We start from the raw sequence: 21,637 nt of genomic DNA, 5'->3' as shown, positions 1-21,637 counted from the left end.
AGTGCCTTGGGCCTCCAAGACGCTCGGTTCTCGGGAAGAGGGGTGGGCAGGAGGGGGACAAAGAAGATGATTTGTGACGAGTACTCAGCAATGTTACACAGCTCCTCCAATGGGTGGGCCAATCGAGCAACTTGTGGCCGCCACAATCAATGCTGCATGAAGATCTGACCGGACACATGGCACATGGGCATGCTTCCACTAAGATCCCATCATAGCCACGCGAAACAAGGACGTTGGTGGGAGGCCGTTTGCGAGAGGCTGGGCTACTCAGCCAACCAATGAGGGAGTAGGGGGGTCAGATGTGCATGTATCTGCCTCCCACCTCCCACCTCCCACCTCGCACCGTAGCGATGAAGCGGTCTACCGGGGTTTCTATCGGATGAGGATATGTAATATACTAGCCTGACTGCCGGAATGGGCAATCCACCCCTGGCGATTTCACCGATGGTGCAATTGGTCAGAAGATACGGAGGTTCATTCGAAAAACCCAGACACTGTCTGCACAGGAATTGAATCGCCCTCGCGATGCAAGCAAACCCAGCAGCAAGAGAGACCGACCTCGACTTGAGCAACGGAAAAGGGTCAAAGGAAAAGACACCTGCCAGCTCAAATTGTAGCATCTGGTAGAGGCACGACAGTAATGAGCTTGACGTACATTGATCAATGCATGGCCGGATGGTACATTGGCCAGCCGTGTCTGTACTGTATTGCAATCAGACTGATGACTAACGTACGAGGGTGAAATGAAACCCCCAGGACCATAAAAAGGGTTTTTTTTTTCCCTTCGTCTCTCTTGTCAGTCAATTGATCCACTTGGGCCCAACGCATGGCTCAGGGGAGGTAAAGTATCAATGTATGTACATGTGTATGTAGCGTAGTGAGAAACGACAGATGACTTTTTGCGCAGGAGCACACGAGGTACGGCGCGAGGAAGGGGATCAGGGACAGCGGTGCGGAAAGACGGCGAACGAGCGAGAGCCTCCACCGCCGCCGGAGAGTTTCTTATTAACATTGTTCTCATGCGTTATTCAGCGATGGCCCGCAATACCTTGTCAAAAATGCCCGAATATGTGTACTGTAGACGTTCTTGCGAGATGGAAAGTGCTGGGTCCGCATGCACGTTACAGCCTATTCGGTTATGTTACTACTGTACAATTGCAATGTGATCACCCATAAGAGAGTCTGGCTGTGATGGTCTGGTCTGGCTGCTGCTGCACACTACGCTTTGCCGAAGAGGGGGGAGGGAGGGGGTTGAGTGCTTGAGGGACGGAAGACTCTCAGAGACACCGAGAGCTCAGAGGGCCAAGGCAGTGGACAGTGCAGAGAAAAGGGAAAGGAACACGCTAGACCAGGGGCCCCACTTGGAAAGCCATGCCATGCCGCCATGCCACACCCATGCATCCAATCCACATGGCCATCCACTTTGTCTGCGTGCGCTCTGCGTGCGCTCTGCAGGCATTCTCGTTTTGTTTTTCTGTTGTCCCCCTACCTTCTGCAACCCAACCCACATGGGACCCTATGGCATCCACCCACCTAATCTATCTAGGTGCGTGGTGGATGGATGTACCGTCGTAGTCCGTTAAGTTCTTCTATACGAAGTTCCGTTACGGTACATGATCAACTGCAACAGACGCACTCGCTCACTGCGCTTGCACCTGTGCACTTCTTCTGTTGGCATTCTGCCCGGCTATAGCACTGCTGTGGTATATGGGTTATACCTGACTGTGTTGCTCCGGCCTGGCCTGGCCTAGCCTGAATAGATGGTCTGTCGAATGTCGTAGTATTTGCATGTTATGTCGCAGCGGGAGCAGCAGCAGCAGGACACAGTCCAGGCTGCGTGCGCACGTACGGCCAGTGCAGTGCCAGGCCAGGCCAGGCCAGGCCAGGAGCAGGCAGTAGCTAGTAATAGTCCTGGACTTCCAATGGATGTGGTGGTAGAAGTTAGCAGCCAGTCAGCACAGACATCCCATCGCTAACTACATGTACATACATACAGACACCCAGCCGAAAGAGAACCAGTCGATCCAACAAAACCATGGGAAATTTTTCCATTGTAGTTCGAATTCCATTCCCCAGTCCAGTCCTGTCAGTAACTAGGTACACTCCATCTGCCTAGCTGGCTGCTACGGCCACGACCGCGACTACTCAGCCAGCAGCATCCGTTTCTTATTGTTGTTTAGGTAGCAGTAGTGGTATGGACCGACGACCTACGACCCTGGGCGCTGGAATACATGCCTAGGTTACTAGATTACTAGGTAGGCCCAAACCACACACGCCCCCCTTTCGAGCGCCGACCCCCCCCCCTCATTCCCACACCCCTCTCTTTCGCTGTCTTCCTCGTCCCGTTCGCTCTTGCTTTTATTTAGTGCGCAGTTTTGAATCAAGTCGATGGGCCACCTTGTTTCATTTGACCGCTTCTGCCAACTAAAAAAAACTGCTATTACTCTAACCTACAATATTACACCACTCTTATTAGTTCCTCTCTTTTTTTTTCCTTTCCTATTCCCTAATAATGGTAGATGGCTGCTCTGTCTGGATCGGTTAAGGAACCTCTAGGACAACCACCACTGCCGCCGCCACAAACAGCAGACACAGAACCACAAACAACATCACCCACACAACCACCACCACCACCACCCTCTTCGTCCACCGGATCGTCATCATTCCCGACGACGACGACGACGACAGCTGCAACTCCGCCCGTATTAGCTGCATCTGCCATTAGTCACAGCAGCATTGACGCTAATAATACCAAAACCACCTCCAGTCCCGTTGCAAGCCCGCCCATCTTGCAGCCTGTGTCAGATCTCAGTGAAGGCCCGACTAACAAACCACCACCGTCGCACAACAGTAACAACCACGCCCCCGAGCCTGTCGCTGTTACCGGTGCTAGCAACCGAAAGCTTTCTCTCGTTGACTACGCCACTGCTCGTCAACACCAATTGACCTCGTCGTCCGCCAGTTCCGCTTCCTCGGCTTTGTCATTGCCCAGGACACCGCGGTCGTCGGGTGGAGGATTCTTTTCGTTGGCTTCTGCTGCCTTGGAGAGGACCATTGGCCCGAAATCCCACAACCACGCTCCTTCTTCGTCCGTGTCGCTTTCTGCGGAGCCCCCAGGTACCATAAGAGCTCGTCGCTCGACTTCTGCATTGAGTGGACTCTCGCGATTGTCCATTTCCCTCGACTCGTCCTCGTTCGGCTTCACCAGCAACGGCGCGAGCAGTACTGAGCAGGCTAGCCCGGAAAACCAATCCCGCTTACAGTCTACATCAGCTTCCCCGGCCTCTTCCAGCCCGCTCCTCGACGCGAAGCGTGCGAACAAGGTGCCTCAATTGGGAGATCCTATTTCGAGGCCGTATTCAGAGGCGGACCCTAATACACCACTTCCTATTCGATTGCCTGGACCCCAAAACAAGATGCATCAAACAAGTTCAAGGCTGCTCCGTATGACGGACGACGACCGGCCCTTCACTCGCGACTTCAAGGACTTATTCTCAACCCTTCTCGTCAGTCTGTTACCTCTGTCAGCTCACCGTGTACGGTTAACGCGGGTTGAGCATACCTTCCTGTCCGAAGATGCCATCAACAATCTCGGCTCTCTTAAATTCTCCCAGTCCAACCGCATGCCTGACCCGAAAGACCCGTCGCGCATTGTCACCACAACGACAACCACGACCTTCTCCATGGCCAAAGATATGGCCCGATCTATATGCCAACGATTTGTCGATGCGAGATTCATTCAGTCCGCAGACGGCAAGCTGCAACAGGTGTACACCATGAAAGGTTCCGTTTGGCAATTAACACCCAAGGGCGTTTGCGTACTGGATCGTTTCTGCAGCAGAAATGGAATACAACAGCGACAGATTGGCGATTTGGTTGCTACAGGTGTCAGCTCGCTGGTGATCCTGGAGAGGGATCCTCAATCAGACAAGATTGTCATGGACCGGGGCACTATGGAGGTTGTCTTCCGCAGGTTTATTGGACACAACGGCCTGAACATCAAGTCGAGCGTCAGTTCAGCCGACTCGGACTCGCTGAGCGATTACAAGGACGGCCTCACGGGCGTCAAGATCGCAGGAGAGCGCAAGATCGCAGGTAAAACATACAAGGACACATTCACAGGCAAAGCCTGCTCCGACTGGCTGATAGACTGCTGCACAACCGTGGACCGCCGCGAGTGTCATGAGATGGCCTCCTTATTTGTCGAGTATGACCTGATGGAGGTTATCCAGCAAGACCGCCAATTCATGGCGTCGTCCCCATCTGCCGCCATGTTCCAGCCCACTAAGAATGCGATATACCAAATGACCGCCCGAGGAAGAGACGTAGTGAACGGTGCTGGAGGTCGTGGTCGTTCCTCGGAAAGCGAAGGTATTGTGACAACGCGCCCGGGCATTGCGCGCGACTCGAATACGCAGAGGCTTGACAAGATTTTGAGCGACGCGGCGCTGAGACTTTTGTTCCGCGAGAACCTTCGGGAAACACATTGCGAGGAGAACCTGTCCTTCTACCTTGAAGTGGACGAGTTCGTACGTGGGTGCCGAGCCGCCATCAGATTGGCCCAGAAGAACCCGAATGCTACTTCGATGGACGGCATCAAGGAGATCATGGCTCAGGCGTACGGTATCTACAATGCCTTTTTGGCACCTGGATCTCCATGTGAGCTCAATATCGACCACCAGCTTCGAAACAACCTGGCAACTCGCATGACCAAGGCTGTCGGTCAAGACGTAGCCATGATCGACACTCTGCATGAGGTGACGGCTCTTTTCGAGGACGCTCAAAATGCCGTATTTAAGTTGATGGCAAGCGTAAGTGGCAGCCTTCCTTCTCCATGTTTGATTTGCTCTTGAGTGCTAACTGGTTTCTTTGCAGGACTCGGTGCCCAAATTTCTGCGCAACGCCAAGTACGAAAACACCCTCAAGCAGTACGACTTTGATACCATCTCTGGCGGTAGCGCTGGTGCTCGACTTCCCGAGAGAAGCCAGAGTCGATCGAACCGGAAGTAAAGTCAACTTTGCTCACGGCTCCAAGCGCCTATCCGACAGGATTGTTATCCGACCCAGCCCAGCACGAGATGACCCATGCTCTACTATGGCCTGTGTATTAATGCAACTGCTCAGGCTCACAATATAGTTGACTGGCGATAGAGGCACCGATTTTCCCAGTCGGTTCCTCGCATTGAGCGCATGGTACTTATTCTATGGGACATCGATATTGAGAGCATGCGCCGATGCTTTCTTCACCATTAATACAACCAACCCTTGATTTATTCTCATCTATCCTTTAAACCAAATATTCTTTTGTTGCTTTCTGGACACTGGCGTTCAAAGGATATACTAGCATAGAGACCCCATCATCGGCGTTCGAAGCAGCAGATTCGCGTCCATCGGCTCAACTTGCTCCGCCCCATGTTGTTGTGTGAAGAAGACCACAATCGAACGGGGTGGTGACTTGAGACTGTCACCGCCGGCAACGAGCCTTGGCACGACTGATCAGTCTTATGAGTAGAGGGGAGGCGATGTTGAAAGGAGTAGAGGATGACCAGCGCGAGGCAAGGCTGGTTTTTCAGGAGAGGAGACGGGGGTATATGGATGCCAACAACCGAGCGAATCCCTCCAGGGGGATGCAGTTACGTTACACGCCTGATACACAGTATCGAGTCGGTTGCGTTGACCGGGGTCCAAGTAGGGTCCAGTTGGGTCCAGTTGGGCCCAAGCTTCCGAGGGCGTATAGAGACGAAGGTGGCCAATGTCCAACTCGCTGGTTGGCACGACGGCTCAGGAAGAGATGGCAGGGCCTACAACACGAGATTGTCCCTCATAGCTCTTGGCAAATCTGTATATACAGCTGCTCATGGTGCCGGCTTCTGGCCCTTGAATTGAAAAATCCAAATTCTACTCAGAAACGTGAAGTCAAGCTCGAGAATGTGAGGTGACTCGGCCATGTTATGCCAAAGAAGAGCCCATGGGCGGCTGTGGCATTCCAACCATGGCTGGCTACAGTTTGTTGTTTACATCCTCGGCCATTTGGATGTCTTATTAGGATTCTCTGTTTGGCCCCCTTTCTTCCCCCTTCCCTCAGCTGACATTGTTTTAAGGGCGCCCTGCCGGCCAATGTCTGGCTACCATTCGCAATCAGTATCCTACTTGACATCTCCTGGTTCTCTCTCCGGGCTCTCCCAAATCACTCGTTTTCTTCCAACTGAGCACTCCATTTTATTTTAATTCTTTTTGGTCTTATGCCTGCCGACCTACCAGTACTACTGTTATCAGACCCCAACAAACGCCAGAATTTGAAACGAAGATGCAGACCCACAACATCCTCCTGCTGCCCGTCCTCTCGGGCCTGGCCGCAGCCCAGTCCTCCAGCAGCAGTGTTGCCGCCCCTTCCTCTGCCTCTTCTGTCGACCCAACGGTCGGCGGCAGCAGCAGCGCCGCGGGGGTGAGCGGCTCGTCCACGGGTGCTCCTCCTCCTCCTCCTGCCACCACCACCACCGCCGCTGCCCCCAGCAGCACGGTGGCGGTGGCGAGCGGGAGCGGCGTGGCGAGCAGCGCCGTCGTGTCGAGCTGGGTCTACTACAACGCCACCGTCGTGGCCACGGCCGTCGTCACCCAGCTCACGACCGTGTGCACGGTGCCCACCACCACCTTCACCTTCAACGGATGCGTCTATCCCGCCACGCAGGGCCAGACCGTCACCGTCACCAACTGTCCTTGCACTATCACCACGGTATGTTCCCCAACGTCCTGCTTCTCCTGCCTATTTGGCGGTACGCATCGCACAGTTGAAAGAGCATTACTATTGCGCCTGTTTGTTTAAAGAGAGAGAGTGTGTGTATATGTGAGAGAGTGAGTGAGAGAGAGAGAGAGAGAGAGAGAGAGAGAGAGAGAGAGAGAGAGAGAGAGATTTAACCATTTTGTCGTTCTCCAGTCCAAGCCGACCCTGACCTCGTCCCTCTGCATCGGCCCCGCGACCGGCGCCGCTGCCACTGGCAAGGGCAGCGACAACAGCAGCAGCCCCACGGGCGGCGCCGCGGTGCCCCGGGCCCAGAACAACGCGCCCGGCATGCCCATGGGCGGCAGCAACAACGGCCCCGCCGTGGCCACGGCGACCCCCTCGTCGCCCAAGACCTCGCCGTCCGGCCCGGTCCAGGTCAACGGCGCTCAGCAGCAGCAGCAGCAGCAGCAGAAGCGGAGCCTGGCCAGTCTCGCCGTGGCGGCGCTCGGCATCTTCGCTCTTGACGGACTGTAAAGAAGAGAGGAGACTATAACGACTTTACTTGTTCTCCTTCTACTACTACTACTACTACTACTACTACTTTTCTTCTTCTCTCTAATGACTTTCTTTGTTGACGCCTAAACGTCTTGGTGGGGCTTAATGAATTACAGACAGTATGATACGGAGCAGAGATGCTATTATGCGCGGTGGGCTTTGCCGGTAGTTTACGAACTCACGTATGGCAGCGGCAGGAATGGGCTTTTATGATTATATGGCAATGGCCATGGGATGTTCTCTTGTTTTGGTAATGGGTTTGGCACACTAGACTTTCTTTCTTTCACTTCTAGGTATATAGGTTTTCAAGAAAAGAGAGTTGAGCGATCAACTACTCCAGCGGAACCTTTTGCGTCGTTGTGCGTCTTGGACGCATCGTGGAGGATCTCCGGTTGTAAGTGCTACACCAAGACCAGTAGAGAGGGCTTTTACGTGATTTGAGCATTCCCTCGCGAATACCCGGTAAATATATATCCATTGCACGATAAGTTCTCCTGATTCTCTCTTTAAGCAAGGGGTATAATAATAATATCTCCATTTCCCCCACCATGTCTAAGAAAGCACCACCCTGCTTGCTAACAAGCTGTCCACCATACTCCCGCAAAACTCCCGTACCGATCTAACCTTAGTCACCTCCCGACACCGAGCTTCTATCCTGACCCCCAGTGACCACAGACGCTATTGCAGCTCCGCAATGTGTGGTCGTTGAAGCGACTGGGACCGGCCGTGTCGCTCACTGGGTGCGTCGTCGTCGAGTTCGAGAGCCATCAGGCTCGGCCTCCTTTGCTGCTGCTCTTGGGTTCGGCCCCGGAGGCCCTGCGGCGGGTGATTCGGCGGCTGCAGCCCCCACCCTTGCGACGAGGTCCAACTGTCCTGGTGCGTGTGGGAGAACTGACCCGACCCCCGGGCCGTCGTGGCCGGGGTCAGCGGGCTAAGCGGGCTGAGCGGCTCCGGAGACAGGCTCGTGGGGCTCAGGTCCGTCTCGCTGGCCGCCGCTCGGTGGCCATACACCGGCGCCAGATTGGCAGCGGCGTTGAGCCGGCGCTGCCGTTGTGTCGCCGCTTGATCGTCATGGCCTGGCTGGCCGTAAGTGCCGTGCTCTTCGCCGCCGACCTGTGCTGTGGCCCTCTCGGCAATGTTCTCTATCACCTTGGTATGTGCCTTGGATAGCGTCTTCCGGACGAAACTGGCCATCAGAAAGTTACACCGTAACTCGACATCCTAATGAGCCAAGAAAAACAAGGTGATGACGTCAGCGCACCGTTTCGATTTCCCACCGTGAAATAAACACATCTGAGTCGGGTGTAGCGTATATGAGGAAGAAGAAGAGGGAAAAAAGAGAGGCTATAAGCGACGGTGCGATAGTCTTTTGTTCAAAACATACTTCACGAATATATAGTCCCTGGCGGGGCGCCGCGAGGCCCAGCTCGACCGGCTCCGCAGGTTCCCCCGGGAGGGTGCCGCCGAGGGTCCAGCGGTTCCGGATGTCGGTGCCCATGGGGGCGTAGACGTGCGTCTGCAGGCCGTCGCGGAGGTCGAGGAAGGCGGCCGAGTAGGTCAGCTCGCCCTTGATGCCGGGCAGGTAGGTGATGGTGTCCGTCATGCTCCACCAGCTGCAGCCGGCGGCCTCGCGCTCGTCCTCGGGGGCGTGGGGCGGCGGCGCGTCCAGGCGGTGCCGCTCAATGACCAGCGGGTTCAGGTCGATCATGGCCTCGTGGTCGTGCAGGAAGGCCAGCGCCGCCGCCCGCGAGACGCCCGGCGGCAGCGGCGTCACGTTGGTGAATGTGGTGCGCTTCGACATTGGTTGGTGGAGGAGGAGGAGGAGGAGGAGGCGGATTTGCGATTCGGGATCTGAATAATTGGGGAATGGGTATGGATGTTGTTTCTTTGTTGACCAGATTTGGGCAAATCGCAATCTCATAAAATGAGATGGGAGAGTGGATATGCTGACGAAGGCAATATAGGGATCAGGATATAGACAGGAATAGATTGCTGGATCGTGAAAGGGCAGAAGCTTGGACTTGGGACCCTGTTTCAAAAGCAGATGAAGTGCGTGCCTCCCGAAATGCGTTCCAGGAGTTGCTGGAATATGGACCAAACGGCCGGGTATGAGGACCGTCTATCGGCACGTCTGGGAGAGCAAATGGACGTGATGTGTGATGTTGGAATACGGATGTCGCTCGGGCCGCCAAGGTAGCCAGCCAGCAAGCAGCAAATGCAGTTAGGTGCAAAGGCATGATCTACATAGAAATAGGTGGCGGCGGCAGCAGGTTGGTTAGCTTATATCGAGATTACTTGCCTGCTTCCGCTCAAGACGCTCAAGATCCCTGCGCCGATCGGTTCGGTGGGAAGGTGGCCAGCCATCACCAGGCAGGCAGCATTTGCTCCTGGCCTGGGCCTGGGCCTGGGCCATATCACAGGGTCAATCGACCGAAGGCGGCCCCAGGTGACATGGAAACACAGCCCTGTTTCCGGATTGAATCTACCGATTTAATCGGCAACCCATCGGGCTGCCCGTCAGCCTGTAAATACTGGACTCCAGCAGGACAGGCAGGCTGTCGTTGGTCAGCTGGCGTCCGTTTTGCCTCTAACCTAGCGCATCCCCACGCCAGCCGACCCCTTCCCCAATCCAGTAAAGGATAAAAAGGATTGCACTGCGCGAGTGAAAGCGTACGCAGTTGGAGCCGCATTTAGCGACGCCAGTGTGTCTAACATCCATTGGGGTTGGTCCAACGCTTTATGATACATACATTCCATCTGCTGTCGGCGTCTTGTGCACCGCTCGTCAGGAGGCTCCCAACCGTATCTCTGTATCTAGTAATCTATCAGATCTGTGTACACCATTTGGTCAGGAACCCGGGAAGCCCCGCCGCTCCTGGGATCTCTTCTAATACTACGTCGAGTTTGAACATCTTGCCCTCGAGGCCACCGTGCGCCGAGTTGCTTCGTCCTCCAATCCCCGCCGGGATCAGCAGTCCCAGCGACGCTATCCGTTCCCAGGCCATGCCAGCGATCCCTCGCCCCCAGACTCGGCCCCCAGCCCCAAGCGCCAGCATCCCCGAGCCCGTCGACTGCACTCGCTGCTTGCCCATCTGCGAACTGTACTCGTCGTACGCCATGGCGAAATTGACCGTGTCCGTGTGCGCCACTATATCCAAACGTGCCGCAGCAATGAGCATGGCCAATTCCAGGTCCGAGAGCGCCGCCACCAGGTGCTGCTTCGAATCAGGAGCCTCCAGCGAGCCTGATCCCAGGTCCGTGTCCAGCACTTTCAGGTCAAGACACGACGGCGACAACGTCGAAAGCGGCATGATGAGAGATGTGAACAACGAGGCGACCGATTTGGACGTGTAGAAGTGGTAATCGAGGTGGTCCTGGAAACTCCCCGTTTCGCGTAGTACCTGTCGGGTTATGTAAGTCAAAATGCACAGCATCCAAGAAAGTGATGTGAAAGGAGGCTTACCTCAATCCTTCCCTCCCACCAACGGCGGAACTCATAGAGCCCCTCAAGCGTCGTATCAAACCCGTCCGACTCTAGATCTTCCTCCTCTACAACGAGGCCTTGCCTACAGATGTCCCAAAAGGCCGGTACACTCTTTGGGAGTGACATGTGAACATAACGATGACTGAAGCGACTCTTGACTCGTTTCTCCAGACTCTCCACAACGTCAATTCTTGTTGTCAGTCCAAGAACAGCGATGGGAGCCTTCCTCGCCTGCGCAATATCGAACAGGTTGTACAGCAGTGTCTGGCGAGCATGCGTCGCAAACAGGTCAAACTCGTCAATCACAAAGACGACAGATTTGGACGTAACGCCCTCATCAGTCCCAGTGATTTCGGATGGATGGGACAGCAGAGCAAGCAACGAAGCCAGAGTATCAGCGTAGTTGCTAGTCTTGTTTAGATCATCTTCGACCTCCATTTCCTTGCCCAACTGGCGCCATATCTCCTTGAGGGCTAGTTTGTCGTCGGTGTGGATAAAACCACTGAGACGGATGACATGGAAACTCTCCGTATTCTCGGCGGCCAAGTCGGACATGATTGTCTCGACAAGCTGCAAGCGCCTCGTTAGCAAACTACGGCGTCAAGCCTCGGGGGGGGGCGGGTAACCTACCAGTGTTTTCCCACAACCACGTGCCCCTATGATCATCATAGAGTTGCCCTCGCCTGCCAACACCGTCTGCTCGACGAGTTGATATGTCTTGTCGTAAGCGTCCTCTTGCCCCTTTAGCCGGACACGGCGACTGCCAGAACATCGGTCCAGCAGTACTCGCTGCATTGATTTCAGATGGTGGTCGAAATTAGGAATGTCAGGACGCTCCGTGACTGCACTCGGTGCCCCTGAAGCCTGCACAGAAGAATCCTGAGCACCTGGTAGCACATCTTCCTGAAGACAGTCCTTGCAGAACCAATCCTCCTCTGGTATCACGGGGACTCCATAGCATTTCTGGTGGAACCCCTTATCGCAGTGTTCGCAAAATAGTATTTCATTGGGTGCTTCCGAATCTGGCTTGGAGCAGATCACACAGACCTCGTCATCCTCAGGGGATTGTTCCCTGTCATCCTTTGACTCCCCGCCATCTTCCGACTGCCTCGAAGTCTTTATGGTCTGTTTCGTAGCTTTGGGGCGCGCAGCCGACTTTGTAGTGGACGGTAGATCCTCAAAGAAAACCTCCTCGGTCGGCTTCTTGCTTCCGCTATCGAAGGCGACATTCTTCCGCGGTCGCCCAGCCTTCTTATGCCGGGGCGTCAATATGCCTTTCGGTGCAGGTGACCCTCTGGAAGGCGAGTTCTGAAGCCACGCTTGCTGAGCTTTGTTCAGCCTGGCCTGTTTCACGGCCGGCTTGACAACATCGCTCAACTGGTCGGATTCGTCAGCCTTCTCAGCTTCGGCAACCTTGGTTGGTCTGCCGCGGACCTTTTTCGTCGCCGCCTGTTTGGCTTCGAGCTCGTCGTCCTCCGTGGCGGCGCTCTTTCCTTTGGAGGCGGCTGACCTTGCTGGGCCGGACGCGCCCTTGGACACGCCGTTGGCCTGTTTTGTCGTGCGAGACGCACTTCGGCTAGCTTTCCCTTTCTTTTCGTCGGCAGTTTGTAGCTCTAGTTCGTCGCCCGAGTCTGGCACATCGTAGATATTGGTTGCGCCCCGTTTGGGGGCAAGCGCCCGAGATTTGACGGCTGGGCGAACTGGCTCCGGTGGCTTCTCCGTTTTCGCCTTTGGAAGCTTTGCGACTTTGACTGCAGGTACAACAGGGCCGGCCGCGGCTTTTGTGGCGGCTCCTTGCTTCGGCGGTAGCTTGGTCGCGGCAGTGGTCCTAGCACTGGCACGTTGGGTAGTCGTCGCCGCGCGCGCTGATGATCGCGTAGCTGAAGGAACAGCAGAAGGCCCATTAGGTGCGGATGGTGCCGCGGTTCCGTTCAGTTTCCGTTTCTTCACGGCCGCGGCTGGCTCGGTCGGGGCTGCAGACGAAGCCGTCTCGTCCTGGGTATCTTGGAGTCGAGTCCTCTTGCGGCGTGTCGCGGCAGGCTCGGGAGCCATCGGGAGGTCTGCTGTTCACTTCGGCCGACACGGTGGAATCAGAGGAGTGCTGTTATGACGCCAAACCAATCATCACTGCATAAGTGGTCGGGGTGGTTGCTATTGCGAACGACGTTGGGTGCTGTAGGCATGCGTCTCGAAATGCGGTCTTGACTGTTGAGTAAACGAAAAGTATGTAATCTAGGTAGGTGCTGGTTGGGACGGTGATGAAAACCCCGGTAGCATTTAGGTAAAGTGCAGGTGGTCAATCGGTAACTAAAACAACCCAGCAACTCAACTCAATTCAATTCAATTCGGGGCAGACGCGACCGACGCGACGTGCGCCCGAGCTACAGCTTCCAGGCGTGAAAGTGGGGCATCGTCCCCGGCAATACGGACCGACATCGTGGTTGTCGCCCAAGGTGCAACACACACACACACACAAGTCTCTACGTGTCCCTTGTGGTGGTATTGGCCTGTCAAGTGGCTTTGAACATACCTGTGCCGCAGTTTAAATGAAAGATACTCAGCGTTGGTTGTCACATCTGGCATGGGCTGTGAACAAATACACGAGCTACCCCTATACCGTCCGACTTCTGGGCTGCGCTGTTTTGGGCAAAATAGGGGTAGCTCGTACATTTTCACTATTTTCGAGGAGCAGCTTGAGCAACATCTCCACGGTCTATTTGCTAGCCATGTGATCCCCGGTACTCGTTTTGGCATCAAAAAATAGCACTTGTGACCTCCTGATGACGGGCAGGACTGAGCCAGTGCCGACTCTAAGCCCACACACGTCTCGCGCTCATCGGGATAGCATGCCGTACTGGGCTCAGCCAATGCAGCTATTATCCGATTCGAAGCCATAAGAACTACTTACAGTTTTATGAAAGCTGTAGGAGAACAAATATGAGGCTGGAGTGGTTATGTAGGGCCATCAAGACAAGTAGCGAATCATTCGAAACCCATGGCTGAATAGAAAACTTGGTGTAGAGTAACACGCATCTCAAGTCGAGCAACTCGAGGCGTCAAGAATAGACGGCTCATCGTAGGTGTATCCACGCCGCACCCTATAGGTATATGCTGCCAGTAGGGACAAGCGTCCACCCGGGGTAAGGGGGAGAGCATGTCATCTCGTGGTCACTGCTGTGACAGGCCGTGGCAGTGTCCGAGGCCATGTGTCTTGTTGTTATATCCTTAATGCTTCGAGGTGCGTTAAAGATTCATCACGGCATATAACTGGCCCGTTGCAGCACTTACAGCTGTCTCTCCTTTGGCCAAACCTCGACAGGATTCCACAGGCTATATGGGCATCAATATACGCACCTCCAGTACGTACCTATACGCCCCCTTTGGTTACTTAGAGGGGGGGCATATGTTGAATGCCAAGGCAAGAGCTGAGTAACACATTCGCTTGGATCACGATATAAGAAAGGGAGTTTAATGAACACCAGAGAGGGGGCATACGGCCCAGTCGTCGCCATGTCGTTGATACCCAATTTCGACGATAGTGTGGATCGATATCTCAGAGCACACATCGTGGGGTAGCTCCAAGCACGCCCACGACGACCACTACTCTCAGGTCTATCGTCACGAAGGTATATGGAGTTGGTCCACCATCCCGGACAGACACAGGGGTTGTGGACCACCTAGGCCCCTATGCTCAATAGTCTATATGTACGTGTACGGAGCCTCATCACTACTATCCAGGTTTCATAGTCACTCTTCGCTCCAGTTTATGTCGCTTTCGAACTCACGATTACCAGGGGAGAGCCTGATCGACGCAACTAGCGGCCCCGGCTAGTATGACTTGCAGTGTAGAGACTGACCTGGATAACCATTTTCTTCTTCTTGCTATATCACTATAAGAAACTAACTAATGTGCTGCTGAGGCTCCATATGCTGCTTTCCGTGGGCTCGAATCTCAGCCGCTCTCTGTGGTAGCCCTTTAGTACCAACACTACTTCCTTAGCCGTGTCTCCTCTTATTGATCGTGTGTGTTTGCAGCCTTTCGTTTCCGCCTGCGGCATCCATTCCGCCTAGGCCAGCCTGACCAATCTATACTTAGACATGGTTGCTCGCCCCCTTGTCTTCTCCAGCTGCCCCGTGGAGTGTGAGAAGCTCGCCTACCGGACAGGCGCGCGGCCTGCGGCGCTAGGCTTTGATAGTTCAAGTTGGCTTGCGCTGCGCCGATCAGGGCGGTCAATAGAAAAAGGAAAAAGCAAAACCCTGACGGCCAGTCTCCCTTCGAAGCTGTCCGAGTTAACCTCATTAAGCTGGTAGTTGGGACGATCAGGGTCTTAGCAGGTGAAGAAAGAATAAAGTATGGCGGTGATCAACACCAATGCTACGCTAGAAGCAGAGCCCGGGTGGTTCTTTAGCGCCCTCGTCGTTTAGGCCTTCATAGCCTTCATAGCCTTCATAGCCTGAGCAGCTGAGCCCTCCAGCCGCCAACAGCGTGCACTACAGCATGTGGTTATACGAAGGGAACCCCGAAGGAAGTCCAGTTTGACTGTCTGTTGGACGGAGATCCATCGGTAATCTCGGGACAGGCGATCTGCTACTGAACGTGCTTCTAAGTTAGCGACGAATTGGCCCATAAAGTCACGAAGCTAATGGTTAAGGGTTTTTGGGCCAGGTACATCGAAACAGCAGGCCTTCAAGGTTGATACAGATTCTTGGTCGCACACGTGGCCATCCCTCGCAAGGCCGGCCGGCCACCACAAATATAGAAAAAGAAACGCCTCAAATTCCGGGTTACCTAACTGGCTCTAGTGATATCTGCCAGGCTTGTGTGGCGTGAAACGCCAGCAAAAAGCCCAATGCGACTAATAAGATGCTAACTGTCAGCAGTGCTTCTACACCGCATGGCATGTAAGCCTTTCATTTGAGTACGGTCCCGGTCAGGAAGGCAAGGAAGCAGGAAAGTGGTTGGTGGTGGCCCTTTGAGGCTCTTTCGCTTGTTGTCCCGGCTGTATGGATGCCACTCCGCGGGGAAGTCGATTCCAGTAGAACGGTTCACGCTCCCTCCCATCCTCCACACTTGGCTGTTTGCCATCCCCGCCGTTCCAGGGCTTGGGGTCCGACCCAACAGCTCGTTCACGCACATGGCTGGGCCACAATGTCTTTGCTTCATTTGGGTGTAAAGCCGGTAATTTGTGCGTATCACCAGATTGGTCACAACAGCTGGTCGTGTCGCTTATATCTTGCTTGGGTTCCTCAGTGGTTGCGTGATTTGAGGTTTCACATAAGCACGCCGCTCGCTTCAGCTAATGTGCAGCTGTCACGAGGGGACAGTTGGTGGCACTCTTGTTACACCTCGGTACCCATCATCCGTGACACACAATTCCAGGTAATACTACACCTGTGAGCATGTAAAGTTGGCAGGCGCAGATAACAAATGAATATGTCATAGATTGGCTCTGATAGTATGCGGTGGTTTATATGCGATATACAATGAGTATAGGGTATCAAGAAAAGAAAAATGACTGTAGCACGCTTCTGCTAAATCTCAACAACTCCATGCAAGCACAGGGGATGCCCCAGCCAACGCTGTTATTCGACAGAGAGCTGGGCTAAGCGCTCATGGAGGAGCTTCAGTTCCTCTGGGCCTGGGCCAGGCAGGCCCTTTTTGGGTGCCAACAGTGGGCAATCTGGGCAAAGCTGGTGAGAGCAATCACCACATTCGGCAGCCTCCGGAGCATCGGCTGGGAATCTTGCACTGCATTCGTGGCACATATGCCTGGGTGACCAACTTGCGCCGGGCTCATCGTTTGGGTATCCTTGGGGGTATTTTTTCTGCTTGAGGCTGAAGAGAAAGTAGCACTGGTCAGTATATGTGCCAGGTCTGTAGAACTGTAGTTGAACTCACGGGACTCGTTCACAGTCGCCACAGCGCTTGTGGCCGCACTGCTCGCAGATACGGGATGGCGCCTTGAACAGTGCTTGACACTCGTGACAGTACCTCCTGATCCGCATCCGGTGCTTCTTGTAGATTTGGTCTTGGCCGCCAGGCTTTCGGCTTGGACGGCTCAGTATAATAGGATCCTCTAGTCCGTAATGCGGAATAATCGGTGCCAGGTCTTGATTTTTCTGAGCCGTAGCCGCAGCGTCACGTCTTTGCCGACTGGCCTGCTTCTCCTCCTCGGACCGCTTGGGTGGGTTGCGGGTACACTGGTCGCAGCGGCGGTGTTGGCATCCAGGGCATGCGTTACCCGGGCCAAAGGTTGCTTGGCACTTGTGGCATGTCCTGTGAATTCGAATCCGAACCGGCTTCTCCACCCTCAGGACGTCGCCCCGGGCCGCATTCCACTCAGCAGGCTTTACTTCCAAGCCGAACCTGTCGCCCAGCCTCCTCGCGCGCTCATCATACACCTGAGAGCGAGGTATCCTGGTGGCATTCTCAGGTTCTGCCGCTTTTGGAGGTGCACTAGACACAGCGGCGCCACTATCATGTGTTAGCAGATGCTTTCTCTATAATAACACCACCGACACGGCATCAAACGGCTGCTGTACGTACCTTGCCAGCGGATTCGCGGTTGCTTCTTTTGTTGTTTGGGGATCGCTGGTTGGTGTTTTGTGTGGTTGCTCGCTGGGCCTTTTGAGAATTGTCCTCATGCGCGAAAGGCCACGGAGAACTTTGCTCAAACCTTTCTTATCCTTCCCCTTGTTCCCCTCCGACTGCGCCGACGTTTCCATTGCCGAAGAGCTCATGTTGTTGTCCTTGTTCTTGACAGGCTAGAAGAAACAGGCCGCAAGTCTAATCGTACGGGCTCCGTCGCACCCCGCTGGTGAAGATCCTCCAAAGTACTGGCCACGGTCTTGGGGAGCCGTTCTTGTAGACCTGCTCTGACCAATTATAACAATCGTCATATACTTCCGATGAGCAAACCCGATTTGTTTTGCATAATCCGGAATGGCAGCAGAAAAGACCACAAGTAATGGCCTGGTCGCTTGTTAATGGTTTGCGTAACGAAGCCGGCGGATGGTTGCAGCTACCAATCAATTGGTGGCGGTATCGGGTGTCGACGAAGTAAATGTGAATAACGGCGCTGTGAGTAGTAGCCGATATATCATTTACTAGCTGTTGTATCGGCTCGCCTCTCCTTCCGCGATTAAGGCGATATAATATCCACTAAACGATGAGTTGCCGAGACGAATAGCAGTTGTACCGGCGAATAACGTCCTCCTCTTTGTTTGCAGCGTGTGAAGGCGAAAAGGCGATATTTCAGTAGGATTTGTGAGACACAGAATTCGGAGATCAACAAACGATCATTAACTGCCCCGCGACGAGGCCAGGCCAGAGCGACCGAGGGTCATTGGAATGAGGAGAAGTGGGAAAGGAAGCGAAAGAAAACCGACAGGTTGGGTGGACGGGGCCTCCAGTTGTACTAAAAAGCCGTACGTACGTGCTGGGTGCAGTATGCAGTAGCAGCATGTATGTATGAGGTATGGTATGGTGGTATGTAAGTAAAGAGGTGTGTATTGATGTATTGTCGGGTAAGTAGGTAGGTTAGGTCAGGATGTAGGCTCTTATTTCCTTGGTTCGGCTTTTTTTCTTCTTCTTCTTCTTCTTCTTCTTCTCGCTCGTCTCTCTCACTCATCAGTCTTTCCCTCTTTTGCTTTTCTTGGTTGCTACCTACCGACTTACATTACCACCTACCAGCTACCCTCCTACCTAATCTATTGCTAGTTCGTCGCCTGTGGCCAGTACAACCACACCCCCCATCCCGACCCTGGTTCCGCCTAATGCTCTTTTGGGGTCCTCTGTCCGCCGCAGGGTGAGGGTGACAGGCCTGGCTCGCTGGGTTGCAGGGTGTCAAGTACCCGAAGACCCAAAACGGAGCCTGCCCAACCAAGCCTTGGACTGCCCTGGAGCAGAACTGGAGCCCTTTTGGCGACTGCTGGATGTGGGGAGGTGCATATGAGGGGCGGGTCTTGCAGGCAGTGGTCTTCCGGAACGGTGGGATTCTGCCTGTCAATAGATCTTGGCTTTGTAGCAAGTATATGGTCATTACCCAGACTCAGCCATTTGTCGGCGGCGATCACGAAACATATAACTGGAGTGGCCCTCGAGCTAGTTACGGCCTTCCGCATGAGACCGCACCTCTCGCCGCCGAGTAGGTACATACTTAGAGTATGCATATGCAATAGGGCTGCTAGCTAGTAGATGGATCAAAATGGAGGCCCATCCGGAGGGGGCCGCCGTGCAACGTGCCTGCTACTTATACGTGTTTGCTGTGTGCCTGCGACTCGCGACGAGGGTGAATCAGGCACATACATGACACACATCGAAAGGAATTGCCTGCACGAGTCAGAATACCTAAATTTGGTTATGCGCCTGCTTCAATCAAGCGGTAGGTCATCGATGCCGCCCCAGATGCCGCCCTCCGCGCTACTTACCAAGCCCACGGAACTCCTCCAAGACCCCCAAAGCCAAACTCAAAAACTTTGGCGATAGGAACTGGCATTGGGACTGCACCGGACTGGGTAGCATTCCATCGGAGATATTGCTCCCATACGTTGGTTAGATAGGTAGGCATCGTGTGTGGCTGGCCTAGCACTGTCCTTTACGTACGTTGTGCATTCTTTGGTATCTTCAACAACCACAGAGAGAGGGAGAGAGAGGGAGAGAGAGAGAGAGAGAGATTCCAACAGCGTGCAGCTTTGTTTCACATGCGCCACTGTTCAACCATACATGCATACGCTGGCTGCTCGCGACAGGCACACCCCAAGCCCTCCCAAGCCCCCCCTGCCCTGCCGTGCCAGCTACCACCCATCAGATCAGCCCATTATTGATTTAGCGTATCCACAGGCATCTTGTAGCCCCCAGGCAAGCCAGGGCGGGCATTTCTGATGTCCGAGCTCTCTCCGATGGCCCCCCTGATGGTGTTGCAACAGCAAGGATGGTTGGCTGGTTCCATAGTTCAATAGGCTCATCTCCCCAGGCAGGAGAACGTTACAAGCAACAGGAAGGTGGTGGGGGCTGCCGTCAGCACTGTATTCTCTGTTATGGTTCGTGGACACTGTTATAAATCCGAGATCGTCGGTTCGAGCCCGGATGACCTCATGCTGGCCGGCCTTCTCTTGCGCAGACTTCGTAAAGAGAAGGGCGCCAGACCTGGAGTAAGTGAATCGCTTGTTGCTTGGTTGCTTGGCAAATTTGCTGCTAGGTCATGTTACTACATATAATACAGCTGAAATTCACAACCTCGCCAACCGAGTGACTTGTCATGCGGGCGGCGTCAGCTATAGGGACTACTGCACTAGCAAGAGTAAGCAGAGCAACCAGACTATACTAGTACCGAAACTGGGGATTCCAAGGCACCCTATTGTCCTACTATAACGAAATAAGTATAGGCCTCTGCAATGCAGTCTAGTATAGTAGCAGTCATGCTGTCGCATCGCACAGAGGAGCAGGGGAACGACGGTCAGTTCCTCGTCTAGATAGGACGTTAGCTGCAAGCTGCTATTGCCAACGTGGCAGACACTGCTTTGCTCGCCTTGTCGCATGTGCCTTCGGAGCAGGTTACTCCTAAATGTCTAGGCCGGCATCCAGAGTGCGTTGGGTTATATAGGCGTCTGGAAACACTGACCGTGACTTCTGATTTGCTTGAATATCCCGGGAGTATGTCCCTGAGCAGCGCCGAGTATGACGGCCAATGACAAGGACGCTCCAAGTCAGCGATCTCATGTTGTCGCAAATCCGTCAGCAGCCGAGATCACGGTACACCCACTTTGGGCGCAACCCTCTCTCACCAAGAGCGACAGCCGACTGGATCATCGCGCCAAGACTCGAAGCACTATGACCTCGTTCTCGAACCATTTCGGAAATAATGGTGTGGAGGTCGGGCGCTTTTCAAGATTGGAGAGATGGGAAGTCGCCTCTGAAGATCGGGCGCATTCGTCAGGGTTGATTTAATTGAATATCTTTCATTGCCAATATATTCTGACTGATGGTGAAACGATTTCTGTGATGAGTAACCAGTATGAATAATAGCTGCCGGAAGACGAAGACAGCAGAAAACGTGACGAGAGAAAAAGGATTGGCCTCGTTTGTTTGACTTGGTCGTTTTGTCCGAATCCGCACTGGACTGGACAAGACTGGACTGAACCAAATCCAAATCCCAAACCAACGGTCGGGATTTGGAAGGTACCTTGAGTACTGACTGTACACTGTACCTACTCGTTGCTCGTTCCTCATCTCAACCAACGGAGAAGTTGCTGCGTATCGTATCCGAAGCGCTGGAACGCATGATCCCTGCCCGTCTAAGTGCTAAGCTTGCAAGTAGCCGGGCGGCTGTACCTAATCGAGACACTCCGTTCCCGGCCGCTGTGTTTTATTATGATGGGACAGCCAACACACGATTGCATGTGGTGAAAGCAGCGCATGTGCCCACTTGAGGGGTGAGTTGCATATTACTACTACTAATACATGTAAGCGACGGCCCCCATTTCTCCTTCCCGGCCGGCCGTCTTGGGATTCCCGTGGATCCTCTGTCGCCTGTCTGCCTGTGGCTGCCTTTGCCTCTGCCTCTGCCTCTGCCTCCGCGGCTTCGCGAGCCGCACGAGTCAGCCAGCCCAGTCAACCGGCTGGTCGTTCCTTGCATTGCATGCTGATGGCCTGCTTTGGCCAAGGACGTCAGGTACGTAAGCACATACTGACATACTTGCCTACATCTATACCTCAGCTTCTAAGCATTGGACGGAATCTCGCCCGCGTCATGCGACGACATTGTGTGGAATCACTCCGCCGACTCTAGGCGAAAGCAGCCACAGCATGTAAGTAAGATGGATTTACGCCACCAAAGTCCAGAATAGTGTCAGATCATGGACAGTCGGAGAATTCT

The 21,637-nt window shown here is 54.1% G+C and overlaps 5 protein-coding genes across 5 annotated transcripts; 2 read left to right on the top strand and 3 right to left on the bottom strand.

Moving 5' to 3' along the window:
- Positions 1-2,035: 2,035 nt before the first annotated feature.
- PG986_005517 (developmental regulator flbA) lies at positions 2,036-5,010 on the top strand (the record flags this gene model as incomplete). Its single annotated transcript, XM_066841739.1, has 3 exons — positions 2,036-2,085; positions 2,768-4,811; positions 4,876-5,010. The coding sequence occupies 3 exons, from the start codon at positions 2,036-2,038 to the stop codon at positions 5,008-5,010; spliced, it is 2,229 nt and encodes a 742-aa protein (XP_066701601.1).
- A 1,297-nt stretch (positions 5,011-6,307) lies between these two features.
- On the top strand, positions 6,308-7,255 carry PG986_005516 (uncharacterized protein; the record flags this gene model as incomplete). The annotated part of the gene is made up of 2 exons (XM_066841738.1): positions 6,308-6,733; positions 6,935-7,255. 2 exons carry the CDS (start codon positions 6,308-6,310, stop codon positions 7,253-7,255), a joined length of 747 nt encoding a protein of 248 aa, XP_066701600.1.
- A 699-nt stretch (positions 7,256-7,954) lies between these two features.
- Positions 7,955-9,077, bottom strand: PG986_005515 (uncharacterized protein; the record flags this gene model as incomplete). Its single annotated transcript, XM_066841737.1, has 2 exons — positions 7,955-8,497; positions 8,661-9,077. 2 exons carry the CDS (start codon positions 9,075-9,077, stop codon positions 7,955-7,957), a joined length of 960 nt encoding a protein of 319 aa, XP_066701599.1.
- Positions 9,078-10,101: 1,024 nt separating this feature from the next.
- On the bottom strand, positions 10,102-12,812 carry PG986_005514 (uncharacterized protein; the record flags this gene model as incomplete). Its single annotated transcript, XM_066841736.1, has 3 exons — positions 10,102-10,677; positions 10,740-11,330; positions 11,391-12,812. 3 exons carry the CDS (start codon positions 12,810-12,812, stop codon positions 10,102-10,104), a joined length of 2,589 nt encoding a protein of 862 aa, XP_066701598.1.
- A 3,531-nt stretch (positions 12,813-16,343) lies between these two features.
- On the bottom strand, positions 16,344-17,501 carry PG986_005513 (uncharacterized protein; the record flags this gene model as incomplete). Its single annotated transcript, XM_066841735.1, has 3 exons — positions 16,344-16,596; positions 16,660-17,235; positions 17,308-17,501. 3 exons carry the CDS (start codon positions 17,499-17,501, stop codon positions 16,344-16,346), a joined length of 1,023 nt encoding a protein of 340 aa, XP_066701597.1.
- Between the last annotated feature and the right edge of the window lie 4,136 nt (positions 17,502-21,637).

The sequence above is a fragment of the Apiospora aurea genome, assembly GCF_038362705.1.
Source record: "Apiospora aurea strain CBS 24483 chromosome Unknown utg000004l_segment0_segment0, whole genome shotgun sequence".
In the NCBI taxonomy this organism is placed as follows: domain Eukaryota; kingdom Fungi; phylum Ascomycota; class Sordariomycetes; order Amphisphaeriales; family Apiosporaceae; genus Apiospora; species Apiospora aurea.
This window is presented reverse-complemented; position numbering and strand designations above follow the sequence as displayed.